The following is a 14,093-nucleotide window of genomic DNA, read 5'->3' as shown; positions in this document are numbered from 1 at the left end:
CGGGGTCAGCACGCAGCGTGTTTTGGAGCAGCAGCAGCAGGCTGTTTTGCTGGGAGGTTCTGGTCCCTTTGCTGGGACTCGAAAGAGGTCTTGCGCAATGGCTGTTTGACACAAGGAAAAAGAGGTGTCTCCATGAGGTGAGTCGAGCTCGGAGCTGTTGGAGTCCATCCTTGGAGACCTTCAAGCCCCAAGAGGCCAGGGCTGACCGCGGTGTTGGCCTTGCTCTGAGGCTGTTGGTGCAGAGCGCTCCAGAGGCACTTTCCAACCTATATGGCGCTGGTTCCCCTTGGGTTTAGAAGCGCAAGCGGTACTGTGCGGTCAGCTCGGCTGGGCGCAAAGTTGCAGCCGCTGCCCTGCGTGCAGCAGGCAGGCCGGGTAAGGCTCAAGGGACGTGGTTTTGTGGCAGATGACATGCGACGGGGCAGGGAGCTGCAGGCTGAGCTGGGGCTGGTGCTCGCAGCTTTGGCCAAGGTGCCTCTCTTGGGGTTTTAGGTGGGCCACGGGGTGGAAGAGGAGCTCTGCAACCTGCTGCTGGGGCACTGAGATAGCGTGGTGGGCTCGCAGCCCGCTGCCGCCGAAGTGCCCCCTGCGGGGCTGCGCGCTCCCACTGCGAGTGATGCGGTGGAGCCGCTTGCAGGAGAACGGGGCTGCTCTGTGCGGCCAACAGCTCGGCTGAGCCGCTTGTGGCACCGCAGCCTGGGAGCGCGTGGGGGCTCCTTGTGCGTCCCCTTCCCGTGCCGCGGAGCCGCCTGGGTCCTTCGGCCGCGCTCCAGCTGCCACCGCCTCACCAGGGTGCCGGCAGCCTGCAGCCCGGCTCAGCGGGTGCCCTGGCCGGGCTCCCCTGCCGAGCGGCTGTGCCTGCGGTGCTGCCCGTGGGGAGCGGGTGCCGCCCAGGCTTTGGCTGTCCCCGTTGTCCCCGCTGCTCCTCTCGCAGCCCGGCTGCCCTCACTGGCAGGGGAGGCAGCGGCAAAACTGCTGCCATCCCTCCTAGCCACAGCGCTTTCCCAGGAGGGACCTGAAGCACCCTTCCAGCCTCATTTGCGTTACCACTTTTTGGTTTTGTTTTTTTTCTTCTCCTTAGCCACTTTTTACTTAAACACGGCTATGGGTTTATATGAGTTTCTTTAGCAACTCGAGCTCCTGGTTCTCCTCAGCACTTGCTTCCTCTGGACCAGACTCTCTCTCTCTCTCCTGATTGCCTGGGACTGATGTTTCCTCCACTTTGTATCCTGCCCGTTACACAACCCAACCCCGCTGCTGCAGCACTTGAGCATGGCCCGCGGGGAGCTGTGGCCGGTCTGCGTGTCCTCCTGCCACCCCGTCCTCTGAGGTGTCAGCCACGGCCCCGCCTCACAGCCCGTTATTTATTGAAGAGCATTCTGCTGCCACCATCAGCCTCTCTCTAAACATCTTCAATTAAACCAAACCTCTTTTCTGAGTCGTTTGTCACTCTGCGCAGCAGCCTGCCTTTCATCGGCTGCTCGAGCACCTTCACCCGACCTTGTGCTCTGCCGCGATGCTGGGCGACCGCCGGCCCTCTTCACCGGGGCTGGCGGGGCTCCGGCTGGGAGCTGCTGCCGCCCCAGGCCAGGGATCAGCTCGGAGCAGGCAGAGGGGGGACAGGGCAGGGCCAGGAGCAGGGGGAGCAGCTCCTCCAGCGCAGAGCCTCCCGCATTGCAACGGGGCTGCCGGATGGGTGGAAGGTTTTACTAAGGCTCAGCTGAAATGCCTCCCCCCACGGAGATCGGGGCCTTGCACAGCTGCAGCTGCGCAGCCTCTGCAGCCGGGCCCCAGCAGCAGCTGCGTTAGGGACAGGACAAACGCCCCCCACGCACAGCCAGTGCCCGGGAGCTGCTCTGGCACCTGCAGCGGCGCAGCCGGCTTCTCCCCAGGCCCCTGCCTGAAGGCCTCGGGTGCGTGAGCCATTCTGGAGTAACCCAGCAGCGAAAGCTTACAAGTTTGCGGCAGTGCAGCACCCTGAGCCAGCCCGCACCCTGCCAGCCCCCCTCAGCCCTGCGCCTCCAGCTTCTCGCCCTGGCACAGCCCAGCAAGGAACAGGGCAGGGGCCAAAGCCCTGAGGCAGAGGGAGCCGACAGGCGCTGCGCTACCCCCGCCCCAGCACCCCCAAAGCTCTGTGTCGCCGCAGGCTCTGTGCCGGCAGTCAAGAACGATCCCGACTGCGAAGCGTTCAGCAAAGCCATTTATTCCACTTTTCCTGCTCCCACAGATCTCCGGGTAGAAACCCACACAAGCGCTCCCTCACGCCCCAGAGGGAATTCACGGCACGCCACCCCGTCGCGCCGGCACCCCGAGCGGGAGCCCGGCCGCGCCGCCGCCGCCGGCGGAGGGGAGCCCTTCCACCGACGCTGGCAGAGGTGCCTGACCAGCAGCCCTGGCCCTCAGCTGTGTCCGCTGCAAACACAGCCGCGTCCAAGTCAACACGGGGCATTTAAAAAATAAGACGTTTTTTGTTCCTTAAAAATGAAACGGGGACCTGACAGCAGCAGCGCGTCCCTGAAATCAAAGCATAATTCTAAGGCTTCGGCGCCCTCACGTAAGCACGTGAACTCTCTGCAGGGGGCTGTGCAGGTTGATCTGGGAAGCTCGCTAGAGTTTAATGGCCATAAAAATACATAGCTTTCCCCTGCTTCAGACAAACCCAAACCCTCCCAGCTGGGCAGTGGAATCGCGTGGGCAGCAACTGCAACCAGCGTCGGGTCGGAAAGTTAGAAGAAAGTCTCTGGTCTCACCCACATTTAATCAAACGCAAACACGGCGGCATCACTCCATCGGCTCAGCCACCGGCTGCTCCGCCACAGCGTTTGCCCCCAGCCCCGCCGGCTGCTCCACCGCCTCGGCCGCCGGCACGGCCGCCAGCTGCTCCGCCACGGCCCCGCTCTCCAGCCCAGCCACCGGCTGCTCCGCTGCCTCGGCCGCTGCCTGCGCAGCCGCCTGGTTCTCTGCCCTATCTGCCAATTCGTTGCCTGTTTTAGCAGCTGCCGCCAGCTCGTTCGCCGGCTTGGCAGCGGGTGTGTTTCCTGTCGCCCCTGCTGCCTGGTCGATGGCCGGCTTCTTCGGCTTCTGCGTGGCAGCCACCGCCTCGGCCAGCTTCTCCTCCGGCACCATGTTCAAGATCTTCAGAGCAAAGAGCAGCTGGAATTTAGCGGTTCCAACGAAAGAGTTGCCCAGGAAGTTGGGCAGCCCGCCCATGCGGTCCTTCTGGGTGTAGAGGGGGACACGGACCATGCCCATCACCTGCAACGGGACGGAGCGTGGCTCAGCAGAGGCCGCGGCAGCACCAGCCCCCCCCGCACCACCCTCTGCCCCCACACCCTCACCCCAGCACCCCGCCAGCCCACGGCCCGGGCCCGCCCTGCCCGATCCCGCCCCTCCCTCCCGCACCGACCCTGCCCTCGCCTGCCTGCCCTCGCCCCTGCCTGCCCTCGCCTGCCTGCACCCGGCTGAAGCCCCTGCGCTGCCCCTCCCTGCGCCCCGCCAGGCCCCTGCTCTCCCTGCCCAGCCCAGCCCTGGCTCCGTTCCCCCTCCTGCCCCTTCGGGGGGATCCCGCTGCCCCAGGCCGCTACGGGGAGCCCCGCTTCCCCCTCCGCACCCTGCCCTGCCTGGGGGGACACCACGGCTCACCCACGCGTTCCCCCTCAACCACGCCACAACTCGGGGCCGACTGCCTCCGCTCACGCAGCTGCCGAAACCCGCCGAGCGCCTGGCGGGCGCGCGGGGAGACCCTAGCTCTCGCGCTCTGCCCCGGGGCGTCAGCCGGACCCAGCCACCTGGGAGGAAGGCTGCCTCCCGCACTGCCTCCGTGCAAGCCGGGGAGAACTCGGGTTAGAGCAACACATCACCGCACCGAGGGTCACGATTCCGGTCCAGGTTACTCAGCCCAGGGCAGGGGGAGATGCCCACCAGATGCGAGACGGACCTCACCCACGTCCTGAGGCTGAGCGGGTAAATAGGGCTCTTCCCTACGCGGGCGGTCGCCGGGAACGGCCGGAGCTCGAGCTCGCTACGCTCCGGAGCCCGAGACACAACCCCAGCCAACAGCCAGACCTCCTAACGCCGGCGCTACGCGGCGGTGCGCGGCACTCGCCGACGGCAGCTCTACATGCGGTGCATTCCCCCGCTGGGCTGCGAGAGACGGCAGCCCAGCAGACCTAGGAGGGAAGCTTCGTCTTCCCTGGGACTAACGCTCAGAGCTCCCTCCCTGGATGTCCCACCTCCAGCCCGTGGTCTCGGGAATGCACCGCGCTGATCTCGATGGTATGCAGCTCCTCCAGGGTCAGCTGCCTGGCGTAGAAGTGTGCCACCACGCGATGTGGCCCCTCTGTCAGGTGCGAGCACAGATAGTCAGCTTCCGTCAGGCGCACACAGCCCAAACCCAAGCCCAGCACCCGATTCAGACCGTCCTCCAGGGACCAGTAACGGCGATCCACGAACCCCCCGGGAAAGCCCAGCAGTCCGTCAAATCGCATCTGCATCTGCAATAGAGGCGGATGGTGTTAATGGGGCACGGCGGAGCCCCCGGCGGGGGGCGAGGGGAGGCGCGGGCGCCCCAGCCCGGCGCCGCGGAGGCCTCCGGGGAGGCGGAGGAGCGCGGGGAGGCCTCCCGGCCGCCTCCGGCGCGGCCCTACCAGCTCCAGCGCATCCAGGACCGTTCACCGACACCGTCTCCGAGAGCTCGCCGCGGCCCTGGGCCGGGTCCGGGGGCGGGGGGTGGGGGGGGTGTCCCGGGGGCTTCCCCCCGGGGCTCGGACCCGCCGCCGCCGCCTCGGCCAAGCCTGATGCTACCGCCCTGCACAGCAACTACCGGACCGCCGGAGCCGCCCGGCCGGGCCCGCCCGCTGCCCTCAGCCCGCCTCGCCCGCAGCCCGCCCCAGCCCGAGGGCCCGCCCGCCCCGCCTGGCCCCGGCCCCGGCCCCGGTCCCGGTGCCCCCGTCCCCCCGCCCGCCCTCTCACCAACACGGCGTAGCGCAGCGGGATGCGGCCGAAGAGCATGCCCGGGTTGGGCGCGTACAGCATGGCGTGGCACGAGTGGCTCCAGCCCGGGCCCAGCCGCATCGCCTCGTACCGGGTCAGCGGCTTCAGCTCGGGCACGCCCGGTACCCCCAGCGTCGGCAGCGGCGGCAGCGCCCCCGCGCCCGCCGGCAGAGCCCCCATGGCCGCCATCGCCCCCATGGCCGCCATCGCCTCCTCACCGCCCGCCCCGGGAGCCCGCTCCGCGCAAGCGCGGCGGCGGAGACGCCGACGGAGAGGGCGGGACCTACCGCGGCAACAGCCAATGGCGCCGCGCCGCGCGCCGCGGGACCAATGGGCGCTCGGCAGCGCCCGCCAACCCCCTCCGCGCCCGCCCTCGGCGGGGCGACGGATGGCGGCGGGCAGCCAATGGGAAAGGGCGCCGCTGCGCGCGTCACTCGCCATATTAGGCAACGGCGGCACGAGGGGCTGAGAACCAATGAGAGGAAAGCTGGGGAGGAGGCGGGACGGGGCGGGAGGACACGCCCCTCCGCGCCATGACCCCGCCCCTCAGGGTCTATAGCCCCGCCCCTCCGCGCCCTGGCCCCGCCCCCCCCGCCGGGCGGGAGCCTCCCGCCCCCGAAGCACGGACACGCGTGGCTGCTCCACGGGTTTATTACTACAAACATAGAGGAGATGGGGAGCGGGGGAGAAGGAAGGGGGGGGGGGGGCTCGCCCCAGGACCCGCCGCAGAAGCAGAACAAGGCACAGGGCGCGGGCAGGGCCCCCTCCTCCCCGTTGCAGCTCCGTGGGGAAGGAATTGGGGGGGGCGGGGGGGTCAGCCCCGTCCCACCCCGTACGACCCCCCCGCCCCCCCCCTCCCCACGGAGCCCTGCACCCCGAGAAGGCAGGCAGGGAGGGCCGCAGCTATGTACAGGGGCAGTGACAGCAAAGGGCTGTGCTGGGTGTGTACAAAATATACAAGGGTCCTTCATCTGCTGCTTTTTAACCCCAAAAATCTCCCTCCCCCCCCCCACGTAAAAACACGACGCCAACCCCTCTCCCCCCACCGCCAGGAAACATGCACGTCTTTTTGGGGGGAAAAAAAAAAAAAAAAAAAAAAAAAAAAAGGCAAAACCGGTGCCACGCTGCGTCTCCGGGGCAGCGAGCACGGGCCGGCCCCGCTAGGGATGGTGGGGGGAGAGGTTGTGCGCGGTGGGGTCTGGGGTCCGGCGGCCGGGGCAGGGAGGTCCGACCCCGCTCACGAGAGGTTCTGCTCGTCCTCCAGGTGAAGACACGTCTGCTCGAAGAGAAGGGGCTGCGTGGGGCTGCCGGTGCCTCGGCCGGGGAGCGTCTTGGTGAAGTCGGATGAGCCTGAGTGAGGAGGAGAAGGGAGGGTTCAGCCCCAACAGCGCCAACCCTGGCGTCAGACCAAGAGCCTGGGCAGGGTGCTCCAGCGTGGGCCAAGGAGACCGGCACCCCCGGCACCCCTTCCTACTGACCGCTGGAGCCCACAAGCCCCGTCCCCTCTGCCCCTGCTATGCCGCGGGGTCAGCAGGTGGAACACGGGAGACGAAGGGGACACAGGAGACGAAGGGGACATGCTATCTGCCACCAGCCAGCGCAGCCCTGGATGTTCGTGGTTCCCACCAGGCGGCAGAGCCCTCGCCCAGGAGAAGCTGGTAGGGAGGGCCAGGGTTTCTGCTGCCCTGCCTGGGGTCCTGGCACTCGGGGACAGCGGGGACCCCTGCGGGGTACGGGGATGCCGGTGCCAGGAATGGGATTGGAGCTGGGACAGAGCCAGCAGTGCAGGCTGGTTGGTTTGCTGCCCCCTCCTTCCCTGCCCCGATGGCCGGGATCGGTCCCATCCCCGCTCTCGCCTGGCTGCCAGCCTTCCCGGGAGGGCTCCTTGCTGCCCCACACAACAGCGATGCGTAAGAAGAACGAGAAGACGTACCAGCTTACTCCTCTATACCAATAGAGCAGGAATCGGGACCCAGTGCTGCCCAAGACAGGAGGGAGGAAGGCAGACAGAGAGGGAAGGAGACATTAGAGAGGTACTCAGAACAGACTGCGACTCTACGGAAGAAAACAGGCTGCAACGACAACAGTCAGGGGTGAGGACAGCGCAGCGTCCCACGGCCGCGCTCGCCAGCGAAGCACGGCACCCCGCGGCCCTCCCCGCCGCGACAGAGGGGTGCCCGCTGCCCCCCGCGCCGGCTTGGCCTCCCAGAAGGTTCCCCTCCCTCGGCCGAAAGCAGGAGCGCGGTTTGGGAGGCCAACCATCACGTAAACCGTGCCATCGAGCGGCCACAGCCCGGAGAGGAGAAAGGAGGGGAAGGACAGAGACAAAAGGGTGAGGGAAGAGGAGAGAGAAGGGGAGGGCAAGTTACCTCTGCGTTAGCCCCCCTCGCCCACAGCTCGCAATGGCCACCGGGAGGAAGCGGGAGCCCGTGCTCCGGGCGGGTGCGTTCCCGTCCCATCCCAAGGCTGGGGAGGCTGCCCGCGGTCAGGCACGCAGTCCACAACCCCCCCAGGCCCCTCGGTGCCTCGAACCGGAGCCGCGAGCGCAGCAGGTCGGCAGCGCGCTTCCGACCCCAACGGCGCGGCCGTTACCTGGCAGGTAGACGTCTACCGGAGGGTCGCTGTCTGACTGCGTCAGGCTCCTGTGCTCGCTGCAGCTGCCGTCCTGCAGGACGTCTTCGACGGAGGGCGGGCGGCTACCTAGAACCAGCCGAGAGCGCAGCCCCTCAGTCCCCAGACAGGCTCTGCAGGGGCACGCGGCCAGGAGGACGGGTTGAGATCCAACACATGAGGAAGCCCCCCAGCCCCGCGGAGGGCTCAGGAGAGCCGGTCAGGCTGGCCCCGGTCACAATGCCGACCGGCCACCCCTTCATATGCAGGCTCATGCCCCAAAATGCACCCAGCGCTCCTCTCTCACCCCGTCCTCACACCCTCTGGATGCTGACCAAGCACCGGAGACCCATCCCAAAGACACGGGGCACATCCTGCATGCCCAGTACCGCGGCCACGCTCTCACCAGGACCACAGTGGTGCATGCAGCCGTCTCCCCCTCAGCCGTGCGAGGAGACAGCCCATGGCGTGGAAAGCTCTACTGGTGTAGAGCTTACAGCAGAGAGATGCTTGGAAAATACACCAGGGAGATTTGTTGATTTTGCTCCCCCCTTCCCAGAAGAGACCCTGGCACCTTCCTCTGGTGAAGCACAGCAGCTCAGAGATGGATTTCAGGGGCTGGATGCTTCTGAACTCGTATGTTCATTCCCCAACCGTCCCCGTCCCACCACAGAGGAGCTGGACGCCAAGACGAGGTCTGGCCGCCCCCACGGCCCAGTGCACACCTACCCTGCTGCAGGGACGAGGCCTCCTCGATCTCCTCCCCCGCCACGCTCTGCAAGGAGGAACAGCAAAGTTACTTCTGCGGGCTGGAGGCCTTTGCTGCGCTTGTCTCCTGCTCCGGCTTTCTCCAGAGAGCTGCGCTCAGGACCAGGATTTGTTTCAGGGAGGGAGCAAGGGGCCACCCACCAGCGCTGCGGGACCATGGGCTGGGATGGAGGCGTTTTACAGGCGACAGCAACGGGTGCTGGAAGCCCAGCAAAGCCCAGCTTCCACCCCTGCCCCAAACACTGCCGGGCTCGCCCAGGAAGCTGGGGGAAGGTCAGCTCTGACATGGCTCCAGCCGAGTGGCTTTCCAACGCCCCAGCTCCCAAAGAGGTGTTAGGGGCACAGGGAGCAGCTACGTCCTTCCCTGTGGAGCCCTGCAGGTAAATAAAAGCAGCCAACACTGTTGGCTCCGGGCTACTCATGCTAACAAGCTCTTTACCCTGTCACCGAGGAAGCGATGGCCCTTTACGAGGCACCTCCCGTGTCCCAGAAGAAGCCCCCCCAGAAGAGCTCTGGCTCAGAGCAGCTCCCCAGCAGAGCACACTTACTTCTGGAGAGCTGGTCTCTCTCAGGACCAGCTCGCCCCCGCTCAGTGCTGGCTGCGAGTCAGAGTCCTCGGAGAGCTTCTCTTCATCCTCCTCGTGGATTGGGGATGAGGGAGACCGTAGTGTGCTGCAGTAAGAGAAACTCCATTTGCAAGGAGCTGCAGTGCTGCCAGCACCGCGGGCCCTGGCGGATTTGGTGGCAGCAGCTCAAGTTGTCACCACCCCTGCCCTGTCCCTCCACCAGCAGCACAAGCCAACACGCGTGAGCAGGTCGAACTATAGAGGTAAATCCGCCAGGGCCCTCCAGTATCAGCTACACGGAGAACAGCAGCAGCAGAGTTTCCGAGACAGAGCCAAGCGGTGCAGAGCTTCGGCACAGTAACACAACTTGGACAAATCTGCCTTTGCATGGAAAGCAAGAGCCCCAGGTCCCAGGCTGCTCCTCATGCCTTCAGGGGCTCCCTTCCCAGGGGGAAACTTGGAATGGAGCCCAGTGAGGAGTGCCAGGAACAAATCCAGTCTGACCCCATCTGTACGGCCCCGCAAGGGACATGGGAAGGGCACCTGTGGTGGGCTGCCCACTCCACGGCATTCACACCTACGTCCTCCGAGAGAGGAGGCTTCGGACAACAACAACAGGCTATCAGTCAGCATTTTATGCTCTGAAATTCACGTGATTTCTCTCCCCATTCTTTTGTTCCTGAGGAACTCCATGGAAAGCTGAAATCCAACAAGGTTTGGATGTCAAATGCAAATTGAGGGACGAACTGTATTGGAAAGGAGACATTTCCAACCAAAGTTTGGCTGAAATCTCCTTGTTAAAAATCCTCTTCCTTTTGGTGACAAAGCCAGCCCTTAGGAGACATAAGCTGGTCACCTCAGGCTGAACACAGGGGCAGTGTCCCAGTTCTCTCACTGCCATGAGTACCTGCTGGCCTCCTAAAATTCTAAGTTAGCAGCGCTACCAGTGATGGGACCAGCCAGAACCCTCTCCTGGCTCCCAGTGCGCGTGGCCACAAGCCCACAGCGCTTGCAAGAGGAGCGGACCCCTCTCTCCCCATGCTGACCTATCTGGAGACTTGCTCCGCTTGCCCTTTTGGTGGCTGCTCTCCACAGCTCTGTCCATCCCGACAAGCGGTCGGCTCACAGGCGGCATCCCATCCACCACGCCAGAGTAGTTGATTTCTTCATACAGAGGAGCTGACGGGATGGAGGGGGAAACAGAGCGAAGGCCATTCAGCGCTTCCAGCAAGGAAATGGGCTCGTAGCCCGGAGGGATGTTGTCAGAGCTCTGTGGGCAAGAAAGAGAGGGGCATGTTAAGAAACCCTCACCAGGCTAGAAGCCCCTCTAGAAAGAGGAGGCCCCGCTGCAGCCCAGCCCTGCACCTCCCACGCTGCGCTCCCAAGCAGCCCATCCCCACGGCCACCTCTCCAGAGAGCCTCCGCCTCCTTCCCCTGCACCAGCCACACGCTCCCCTTTGGGTTCTAATGCTGATGGTCCAGGCAAATTTCCAGAGCGATGCTTGAGAGACCGGGCACCTCGGCAAGCCAGAACACGGCTCAGCACCCCCCTGCCATACTATGGCACTCTCAAGAGCCAGACAAGAAGGGTGAGAAAGCAGGTTCCTAACAAAGCTGCTATAAAATACTCTTTTTTTTTTCCTCCTAGGAGTTCCTTGATGGTTCAGAGACCCTTCCAGCTCAATAAGCACCCCGGTCGTGCTTCCAGCCCTGGTATACAGCTGTTTCAGAGCACCACCAGCGTCACTAACAGAGAGTCGAAGGAGGGGAGTATGCGTGCACCAGCTGAGAGCTGGTCCTGGGGGCCGACACCGCTTCCACTTCTCCCATGGTCTCGGTCCTCTCAGCTGCTAACGCTGGTAGGAAAGGGATCATGGAACCACTGACCCCGCAAGGGAGGAGGGCAGAACTCCACCAATTCCCATTCCCTCTGTAACTCATTAAGCTGCCAGTCAAAGGGACCTGTGCAAAGCCATTAGACCAACGCTGGTTTAACTCCAAAAATCCTCCTGATCATAGAGATCCCATGGACTCAAACAGGTTTATGTTGCAATCCAGTAGGCCATAGGCAGCTCAGCCCAGCCCACTGCAAACAAAGAGGCAAGACTGCAGCAGTCCAGGCTGACATTAAATCGAGCTGTTTCAGCCCTGTATCCTCAGCGAGGTAGCTCTATGTGGTACCTAAGATGGTGTGTTGCTGCTAAGCCTGGCCATGAGCTCCTGTAGCTTCTCTGTGCCTGATCTCCCAATCACACAGCTGCAGACGAGCCTGCCCACAAACCTGGTCCAACCCAGCCATTAATTTGGTGTGAGCCGATTGCTGAACTGACTCACTTGTGGTCGCAGAAGGAGCTAGATCTGACGGGGAGGAAGGCACGAGTGGCACCTGGGGTCACGCATCAACCCGCATCCCCTAAGTATTGGTCTTGTGATGGTTATGAGCTTGCGCTGAAGACCACAGCTGGCGATTGCGGGATAACCAAGTCAGCTGAACAAGGAATCGGTTCACAGTTGCTGCCACCTGTAGGCGGTGGGGCCAAAAGCCATCTCCACAAAAACCTTTCATTTCCAGACAGCAGCTCGGAGGTGCTGTTTTGTGGACAGAAAAGGCAGGGAGACAAAACCCCCCTGACTCGTGCTTGGGACATTTTCTCTTGGCTGTGTAGACCAAGGCCTGGGGGTTCGAAGGCCGCTCATTTTGCTTCGCTGTGGTGAAAGCTCAGGTTCTGCAGCACAGCTCAGAGGCTGGAGGAGGATTTCTCAGCCAATGGCTACAACACCCCGGGCTGCAAGTTACTGAGCTTTCAAACAACCCTAAGAGACACCGCTCTCTCCTGGGACACCTACCACTACACCACCCGTAGGGCCCACTGCTCCAGCAGGAGTACTGCTAGTCGCTGTAGGAGGCTTGCAGAGAGCCAGGGTCACGTCAAGCTTGCAACAGCCTCGTTACCTGAACCCAGCCTTAGGTTTTCTCCAGACCTGACAAGCACAGCAAGCCACATTCCTCGTTAGGCTGAGCATCGAGGCCAGCTTGAGCAAAAGAAAACTGCAGCCTCCTTGATACCAATGACAGATGGAAGGACACAAAGAGGGCACAAACAGACCCTTCGTGGCCTGGGAGCCTCCCTCACCTTTCCCCTTCCCAGCTGCTGGTCCCCAGTTGCCATTTGTGCTGTCCCCAGCACAGCGTTCCAGTCACACACTCTCACACCAACTCGGAGAGCCCCCAACAAAACAAGCTCCGTCCTCCCTGTTTCTGCAAAAGCAAACCAACCCGTTGCAGCCAGTGTTCCTGAATGCAAGACCAGGTCCAACTGTGCCTATTTGTCTACCTCTACATCCCAGCACCGGGGTGGAAACCACGACAAGATGTGCCCACGCCAAACTGCCAAGGGGATGAGACAAGTGCAAGGAAGCTTTTGGGTGAGCCAAGGGGACAGCAGCTTGCCGACAGTCCTACAAAGCTACGAAAACGTCTCGGCCAGGAACTAGAAAGCAGCCAGGCTCAGGACCTGGGGACAGTCCCCGAGAGTCAGCGTCAGACCCCTGTGGCAAGCAGCTTCCACCTTGCTTATTCCTCCGCACGCAAACCAGGGAGGTTAGTGATCGTCCGTGCAGGGCGTGAACATCTCACCGCTAACGTGGAGGCGGTACGTGGGGTGTTGCAGCCTGTGCAGGGGCACAAGTCAAACCCAGCGTGTTAGCAAGCCCTCGCGTGTGTAACGCTTCCACGTGCTAGTGACACCGCTGGCAAAGAATTGCCGTAGGAGCCAAATACAACCAAGTCGACTTACTGTTTCCCTTCTAGGTTTCCTGCTGGGCAGGGAGACAGTGCTCACTTTAAGGGGTTTAAAGGGACACTGTCAAGAGAAAACCATGTTTTAAAGAAGTTGTTTCTTGAGGTGAGTGACATGAAGAGACACACAGCATCTCCTTCACCTCGCTCCAGGTGACAGCACCTGCTTCTACACACCACGCTCTGCTTTGCAACAACTCCCGGGGTTTCTCCCCTGCCCTATTTCTTAGCCCCAGTTGAAGGCAGCAGGGCTACAATGCTGCAGAGGGCAGACGGATAAAACCAGGCTTTTTCTGTGACAACATCTTTCTGTTCCCATGAAAGTCTGTAAGATGACCTAGATGCAGATCTCCCTCTCCTCACTCTGATCTCCTGTGTCTCGCCAGAGCCAGCTGCGCAACAGCCCTGCTCAGGCAATGAGCTGCTGCCCTCACCGCACCAGGGACGTGTGACCGGGCCCCGAGGCCACTAGCACCACACTTTCCATCCCACGCTCCTTCAGCTGCCTGCTGAGACCCCGATCACTCAGGGAGGCTGGCACAAAGAGGCCTTTCTGCTACCATGCTGGGAACCCCGACGTCAAGGGCATTTCATCAGAGCATGCTGCCGCACAGATGTGCGTGCAAGTCAAACTGTAACCCTTCCCATTTTCCCAGCTCCCACCCGCTCATGCCCAGAGTCTGCCACTTTTCTGCTGGGACAGGCCCTGAGAAGCCTTCTCAGGCTGAGGTTTCTGTGGATTTGTTTCCTCCAAAAGACAGGAGGGCACTTGGCTAAAACCAGTTGTATTACTAATCCATGAGAGGAGAGATCCTGGCTGTCTAGCAGGGTTGACAAGAGAGGCTGCACTGCTCAGGAAGACCTCTCTCCAAGGCCTGAGCGCACCTCCTGAGGTCCCAGGGACGCCAGCCATCAGGCCGAGCAACTCGTGCGTGCACAAGCTGCCTGCTCAGGCTGAGACCAGCGCCCAGGCTTTGTACACGGGGTTGCGAGGTACTTACAGAGTGCTCGTCATGGTCGACACTCTGTGCCAAGACAGGGCTGAACGATACTGGTGACAGAGCCCCTGGCTTCTTCCTCACAGCCCGGATCTGCAGCAGGGCGCGGAAGGCTAGGAGAGAACAGCAGGAAGGTGACCGAGTGGCCAAACAGGACCAGGCCGTGCCAGATGTGTGCCCAAGCAACTCAGCTCATTGCAGACACGCCGTCGGCATGGAGGAACTCCCTGTGTGCATGGGGAGCAGGACCATGAAGCACACCAAAGCCAAGGTCTGGCTTCTAGTTGATCGGTCTATACTGGGGAGAGATCTGCTGGCCACGAAAGTCTGGGTACATGCAGCCCTTGCAGAGAACAGGCA

At 62.8% G+C, this 14,093-nt stretch overlaps 2 protein-coding genes across 5 annotated transcripts in view; both read right to left on the bottom strand.

Moving 5' to 3' along the window:
* Positions 1 to 2,594: 2,594 nt before the first annotated feature.
* NUDT16L1 (nudix hydrolase 16 like 1) lies at positions 2,595 to 5,266 on the bottom strand. The gene is made up of 3 exons (XM_082311821.1): positions 4,972 to 5,266; positions 4,233 to 4,493; positions 2,595 to 3,255 (listed from the first exon to the last, which is right to left on the bottom strand). Exons 1-3 carry the CDS (start codon positions 5,197 to 5,199, stop codon positions 2,782 to 2,784), a joined length of 963 nt encoding a protein of 320 aa, XP_082167947.1. The 5' UTR covers positions 5,200 to 5,266; the 3' UTR covers positions 2,595 to 2,781.
* An 821-nt stretch (positions 5,267 to 6,087) lies between these two features.
* MGRN1 (mahogunin ring finger 1) overlaps positions 6,088 to 14,093 on the bottom strand; it is a 55,538-nt gene continuing 47,532 nt past the window's right edge. For 2 of the 4 annotated variants that reach the window (XM_082314117.1, XM_082314119.1), the window contains exons 11-16: positions 13,737 to 13,846; positions 9,983 to 10,206; positions 8,919 to 9,042; positions 8,332 to 8,377; positions 7,585 to 7,692; positions 6,090 to 6,342 (exon numbers count right to left, since the gene is read on the bottom strand). In XM_082314117.1, the coding sequence (XP_082170243.1) occupies positions 6,230 to 6,342; positions 7,585 to 7,692; positions 8,332 to 8,377; positions 8,919 to 9,042; positions 9,983 to 10,206; positions 13,737 to 13,846 (725 nt within the window). In that variant the 3' untranslated portion in view covers positions 6,090 to 6,229. Of the gene's footprint in view, positions 6,343 to 6,925; positions 6,971 to 7,584; positions 7,693 to 8,331; positions 8,378 to 8,918; positions 9,043 to 9,982; positions 10,207 to 12,733; positions 12,800 to 13,736; positions 13,847 to 14,093 lie in introns of all 4 variants that reach the window. The other 2 variants (XM_082314120.1, XM_082314118.1) reach the window with 2 other exon arrangements.

The sequence above is a fragment of the Platalea leucorodia genome, assembly GCF_965183815.1.
Source record: "Platalea leucorodia genome assembly, chromosome: 5".
NCBI lineage: Eukaryota > Metazoa > Chordata > Aves > Pelecaniformes > Threskiornithidae > Platalea > Platalea leucorodia.
This window is presented reverse-complemented; position numbering and strand designations above follow the sequence as displayed.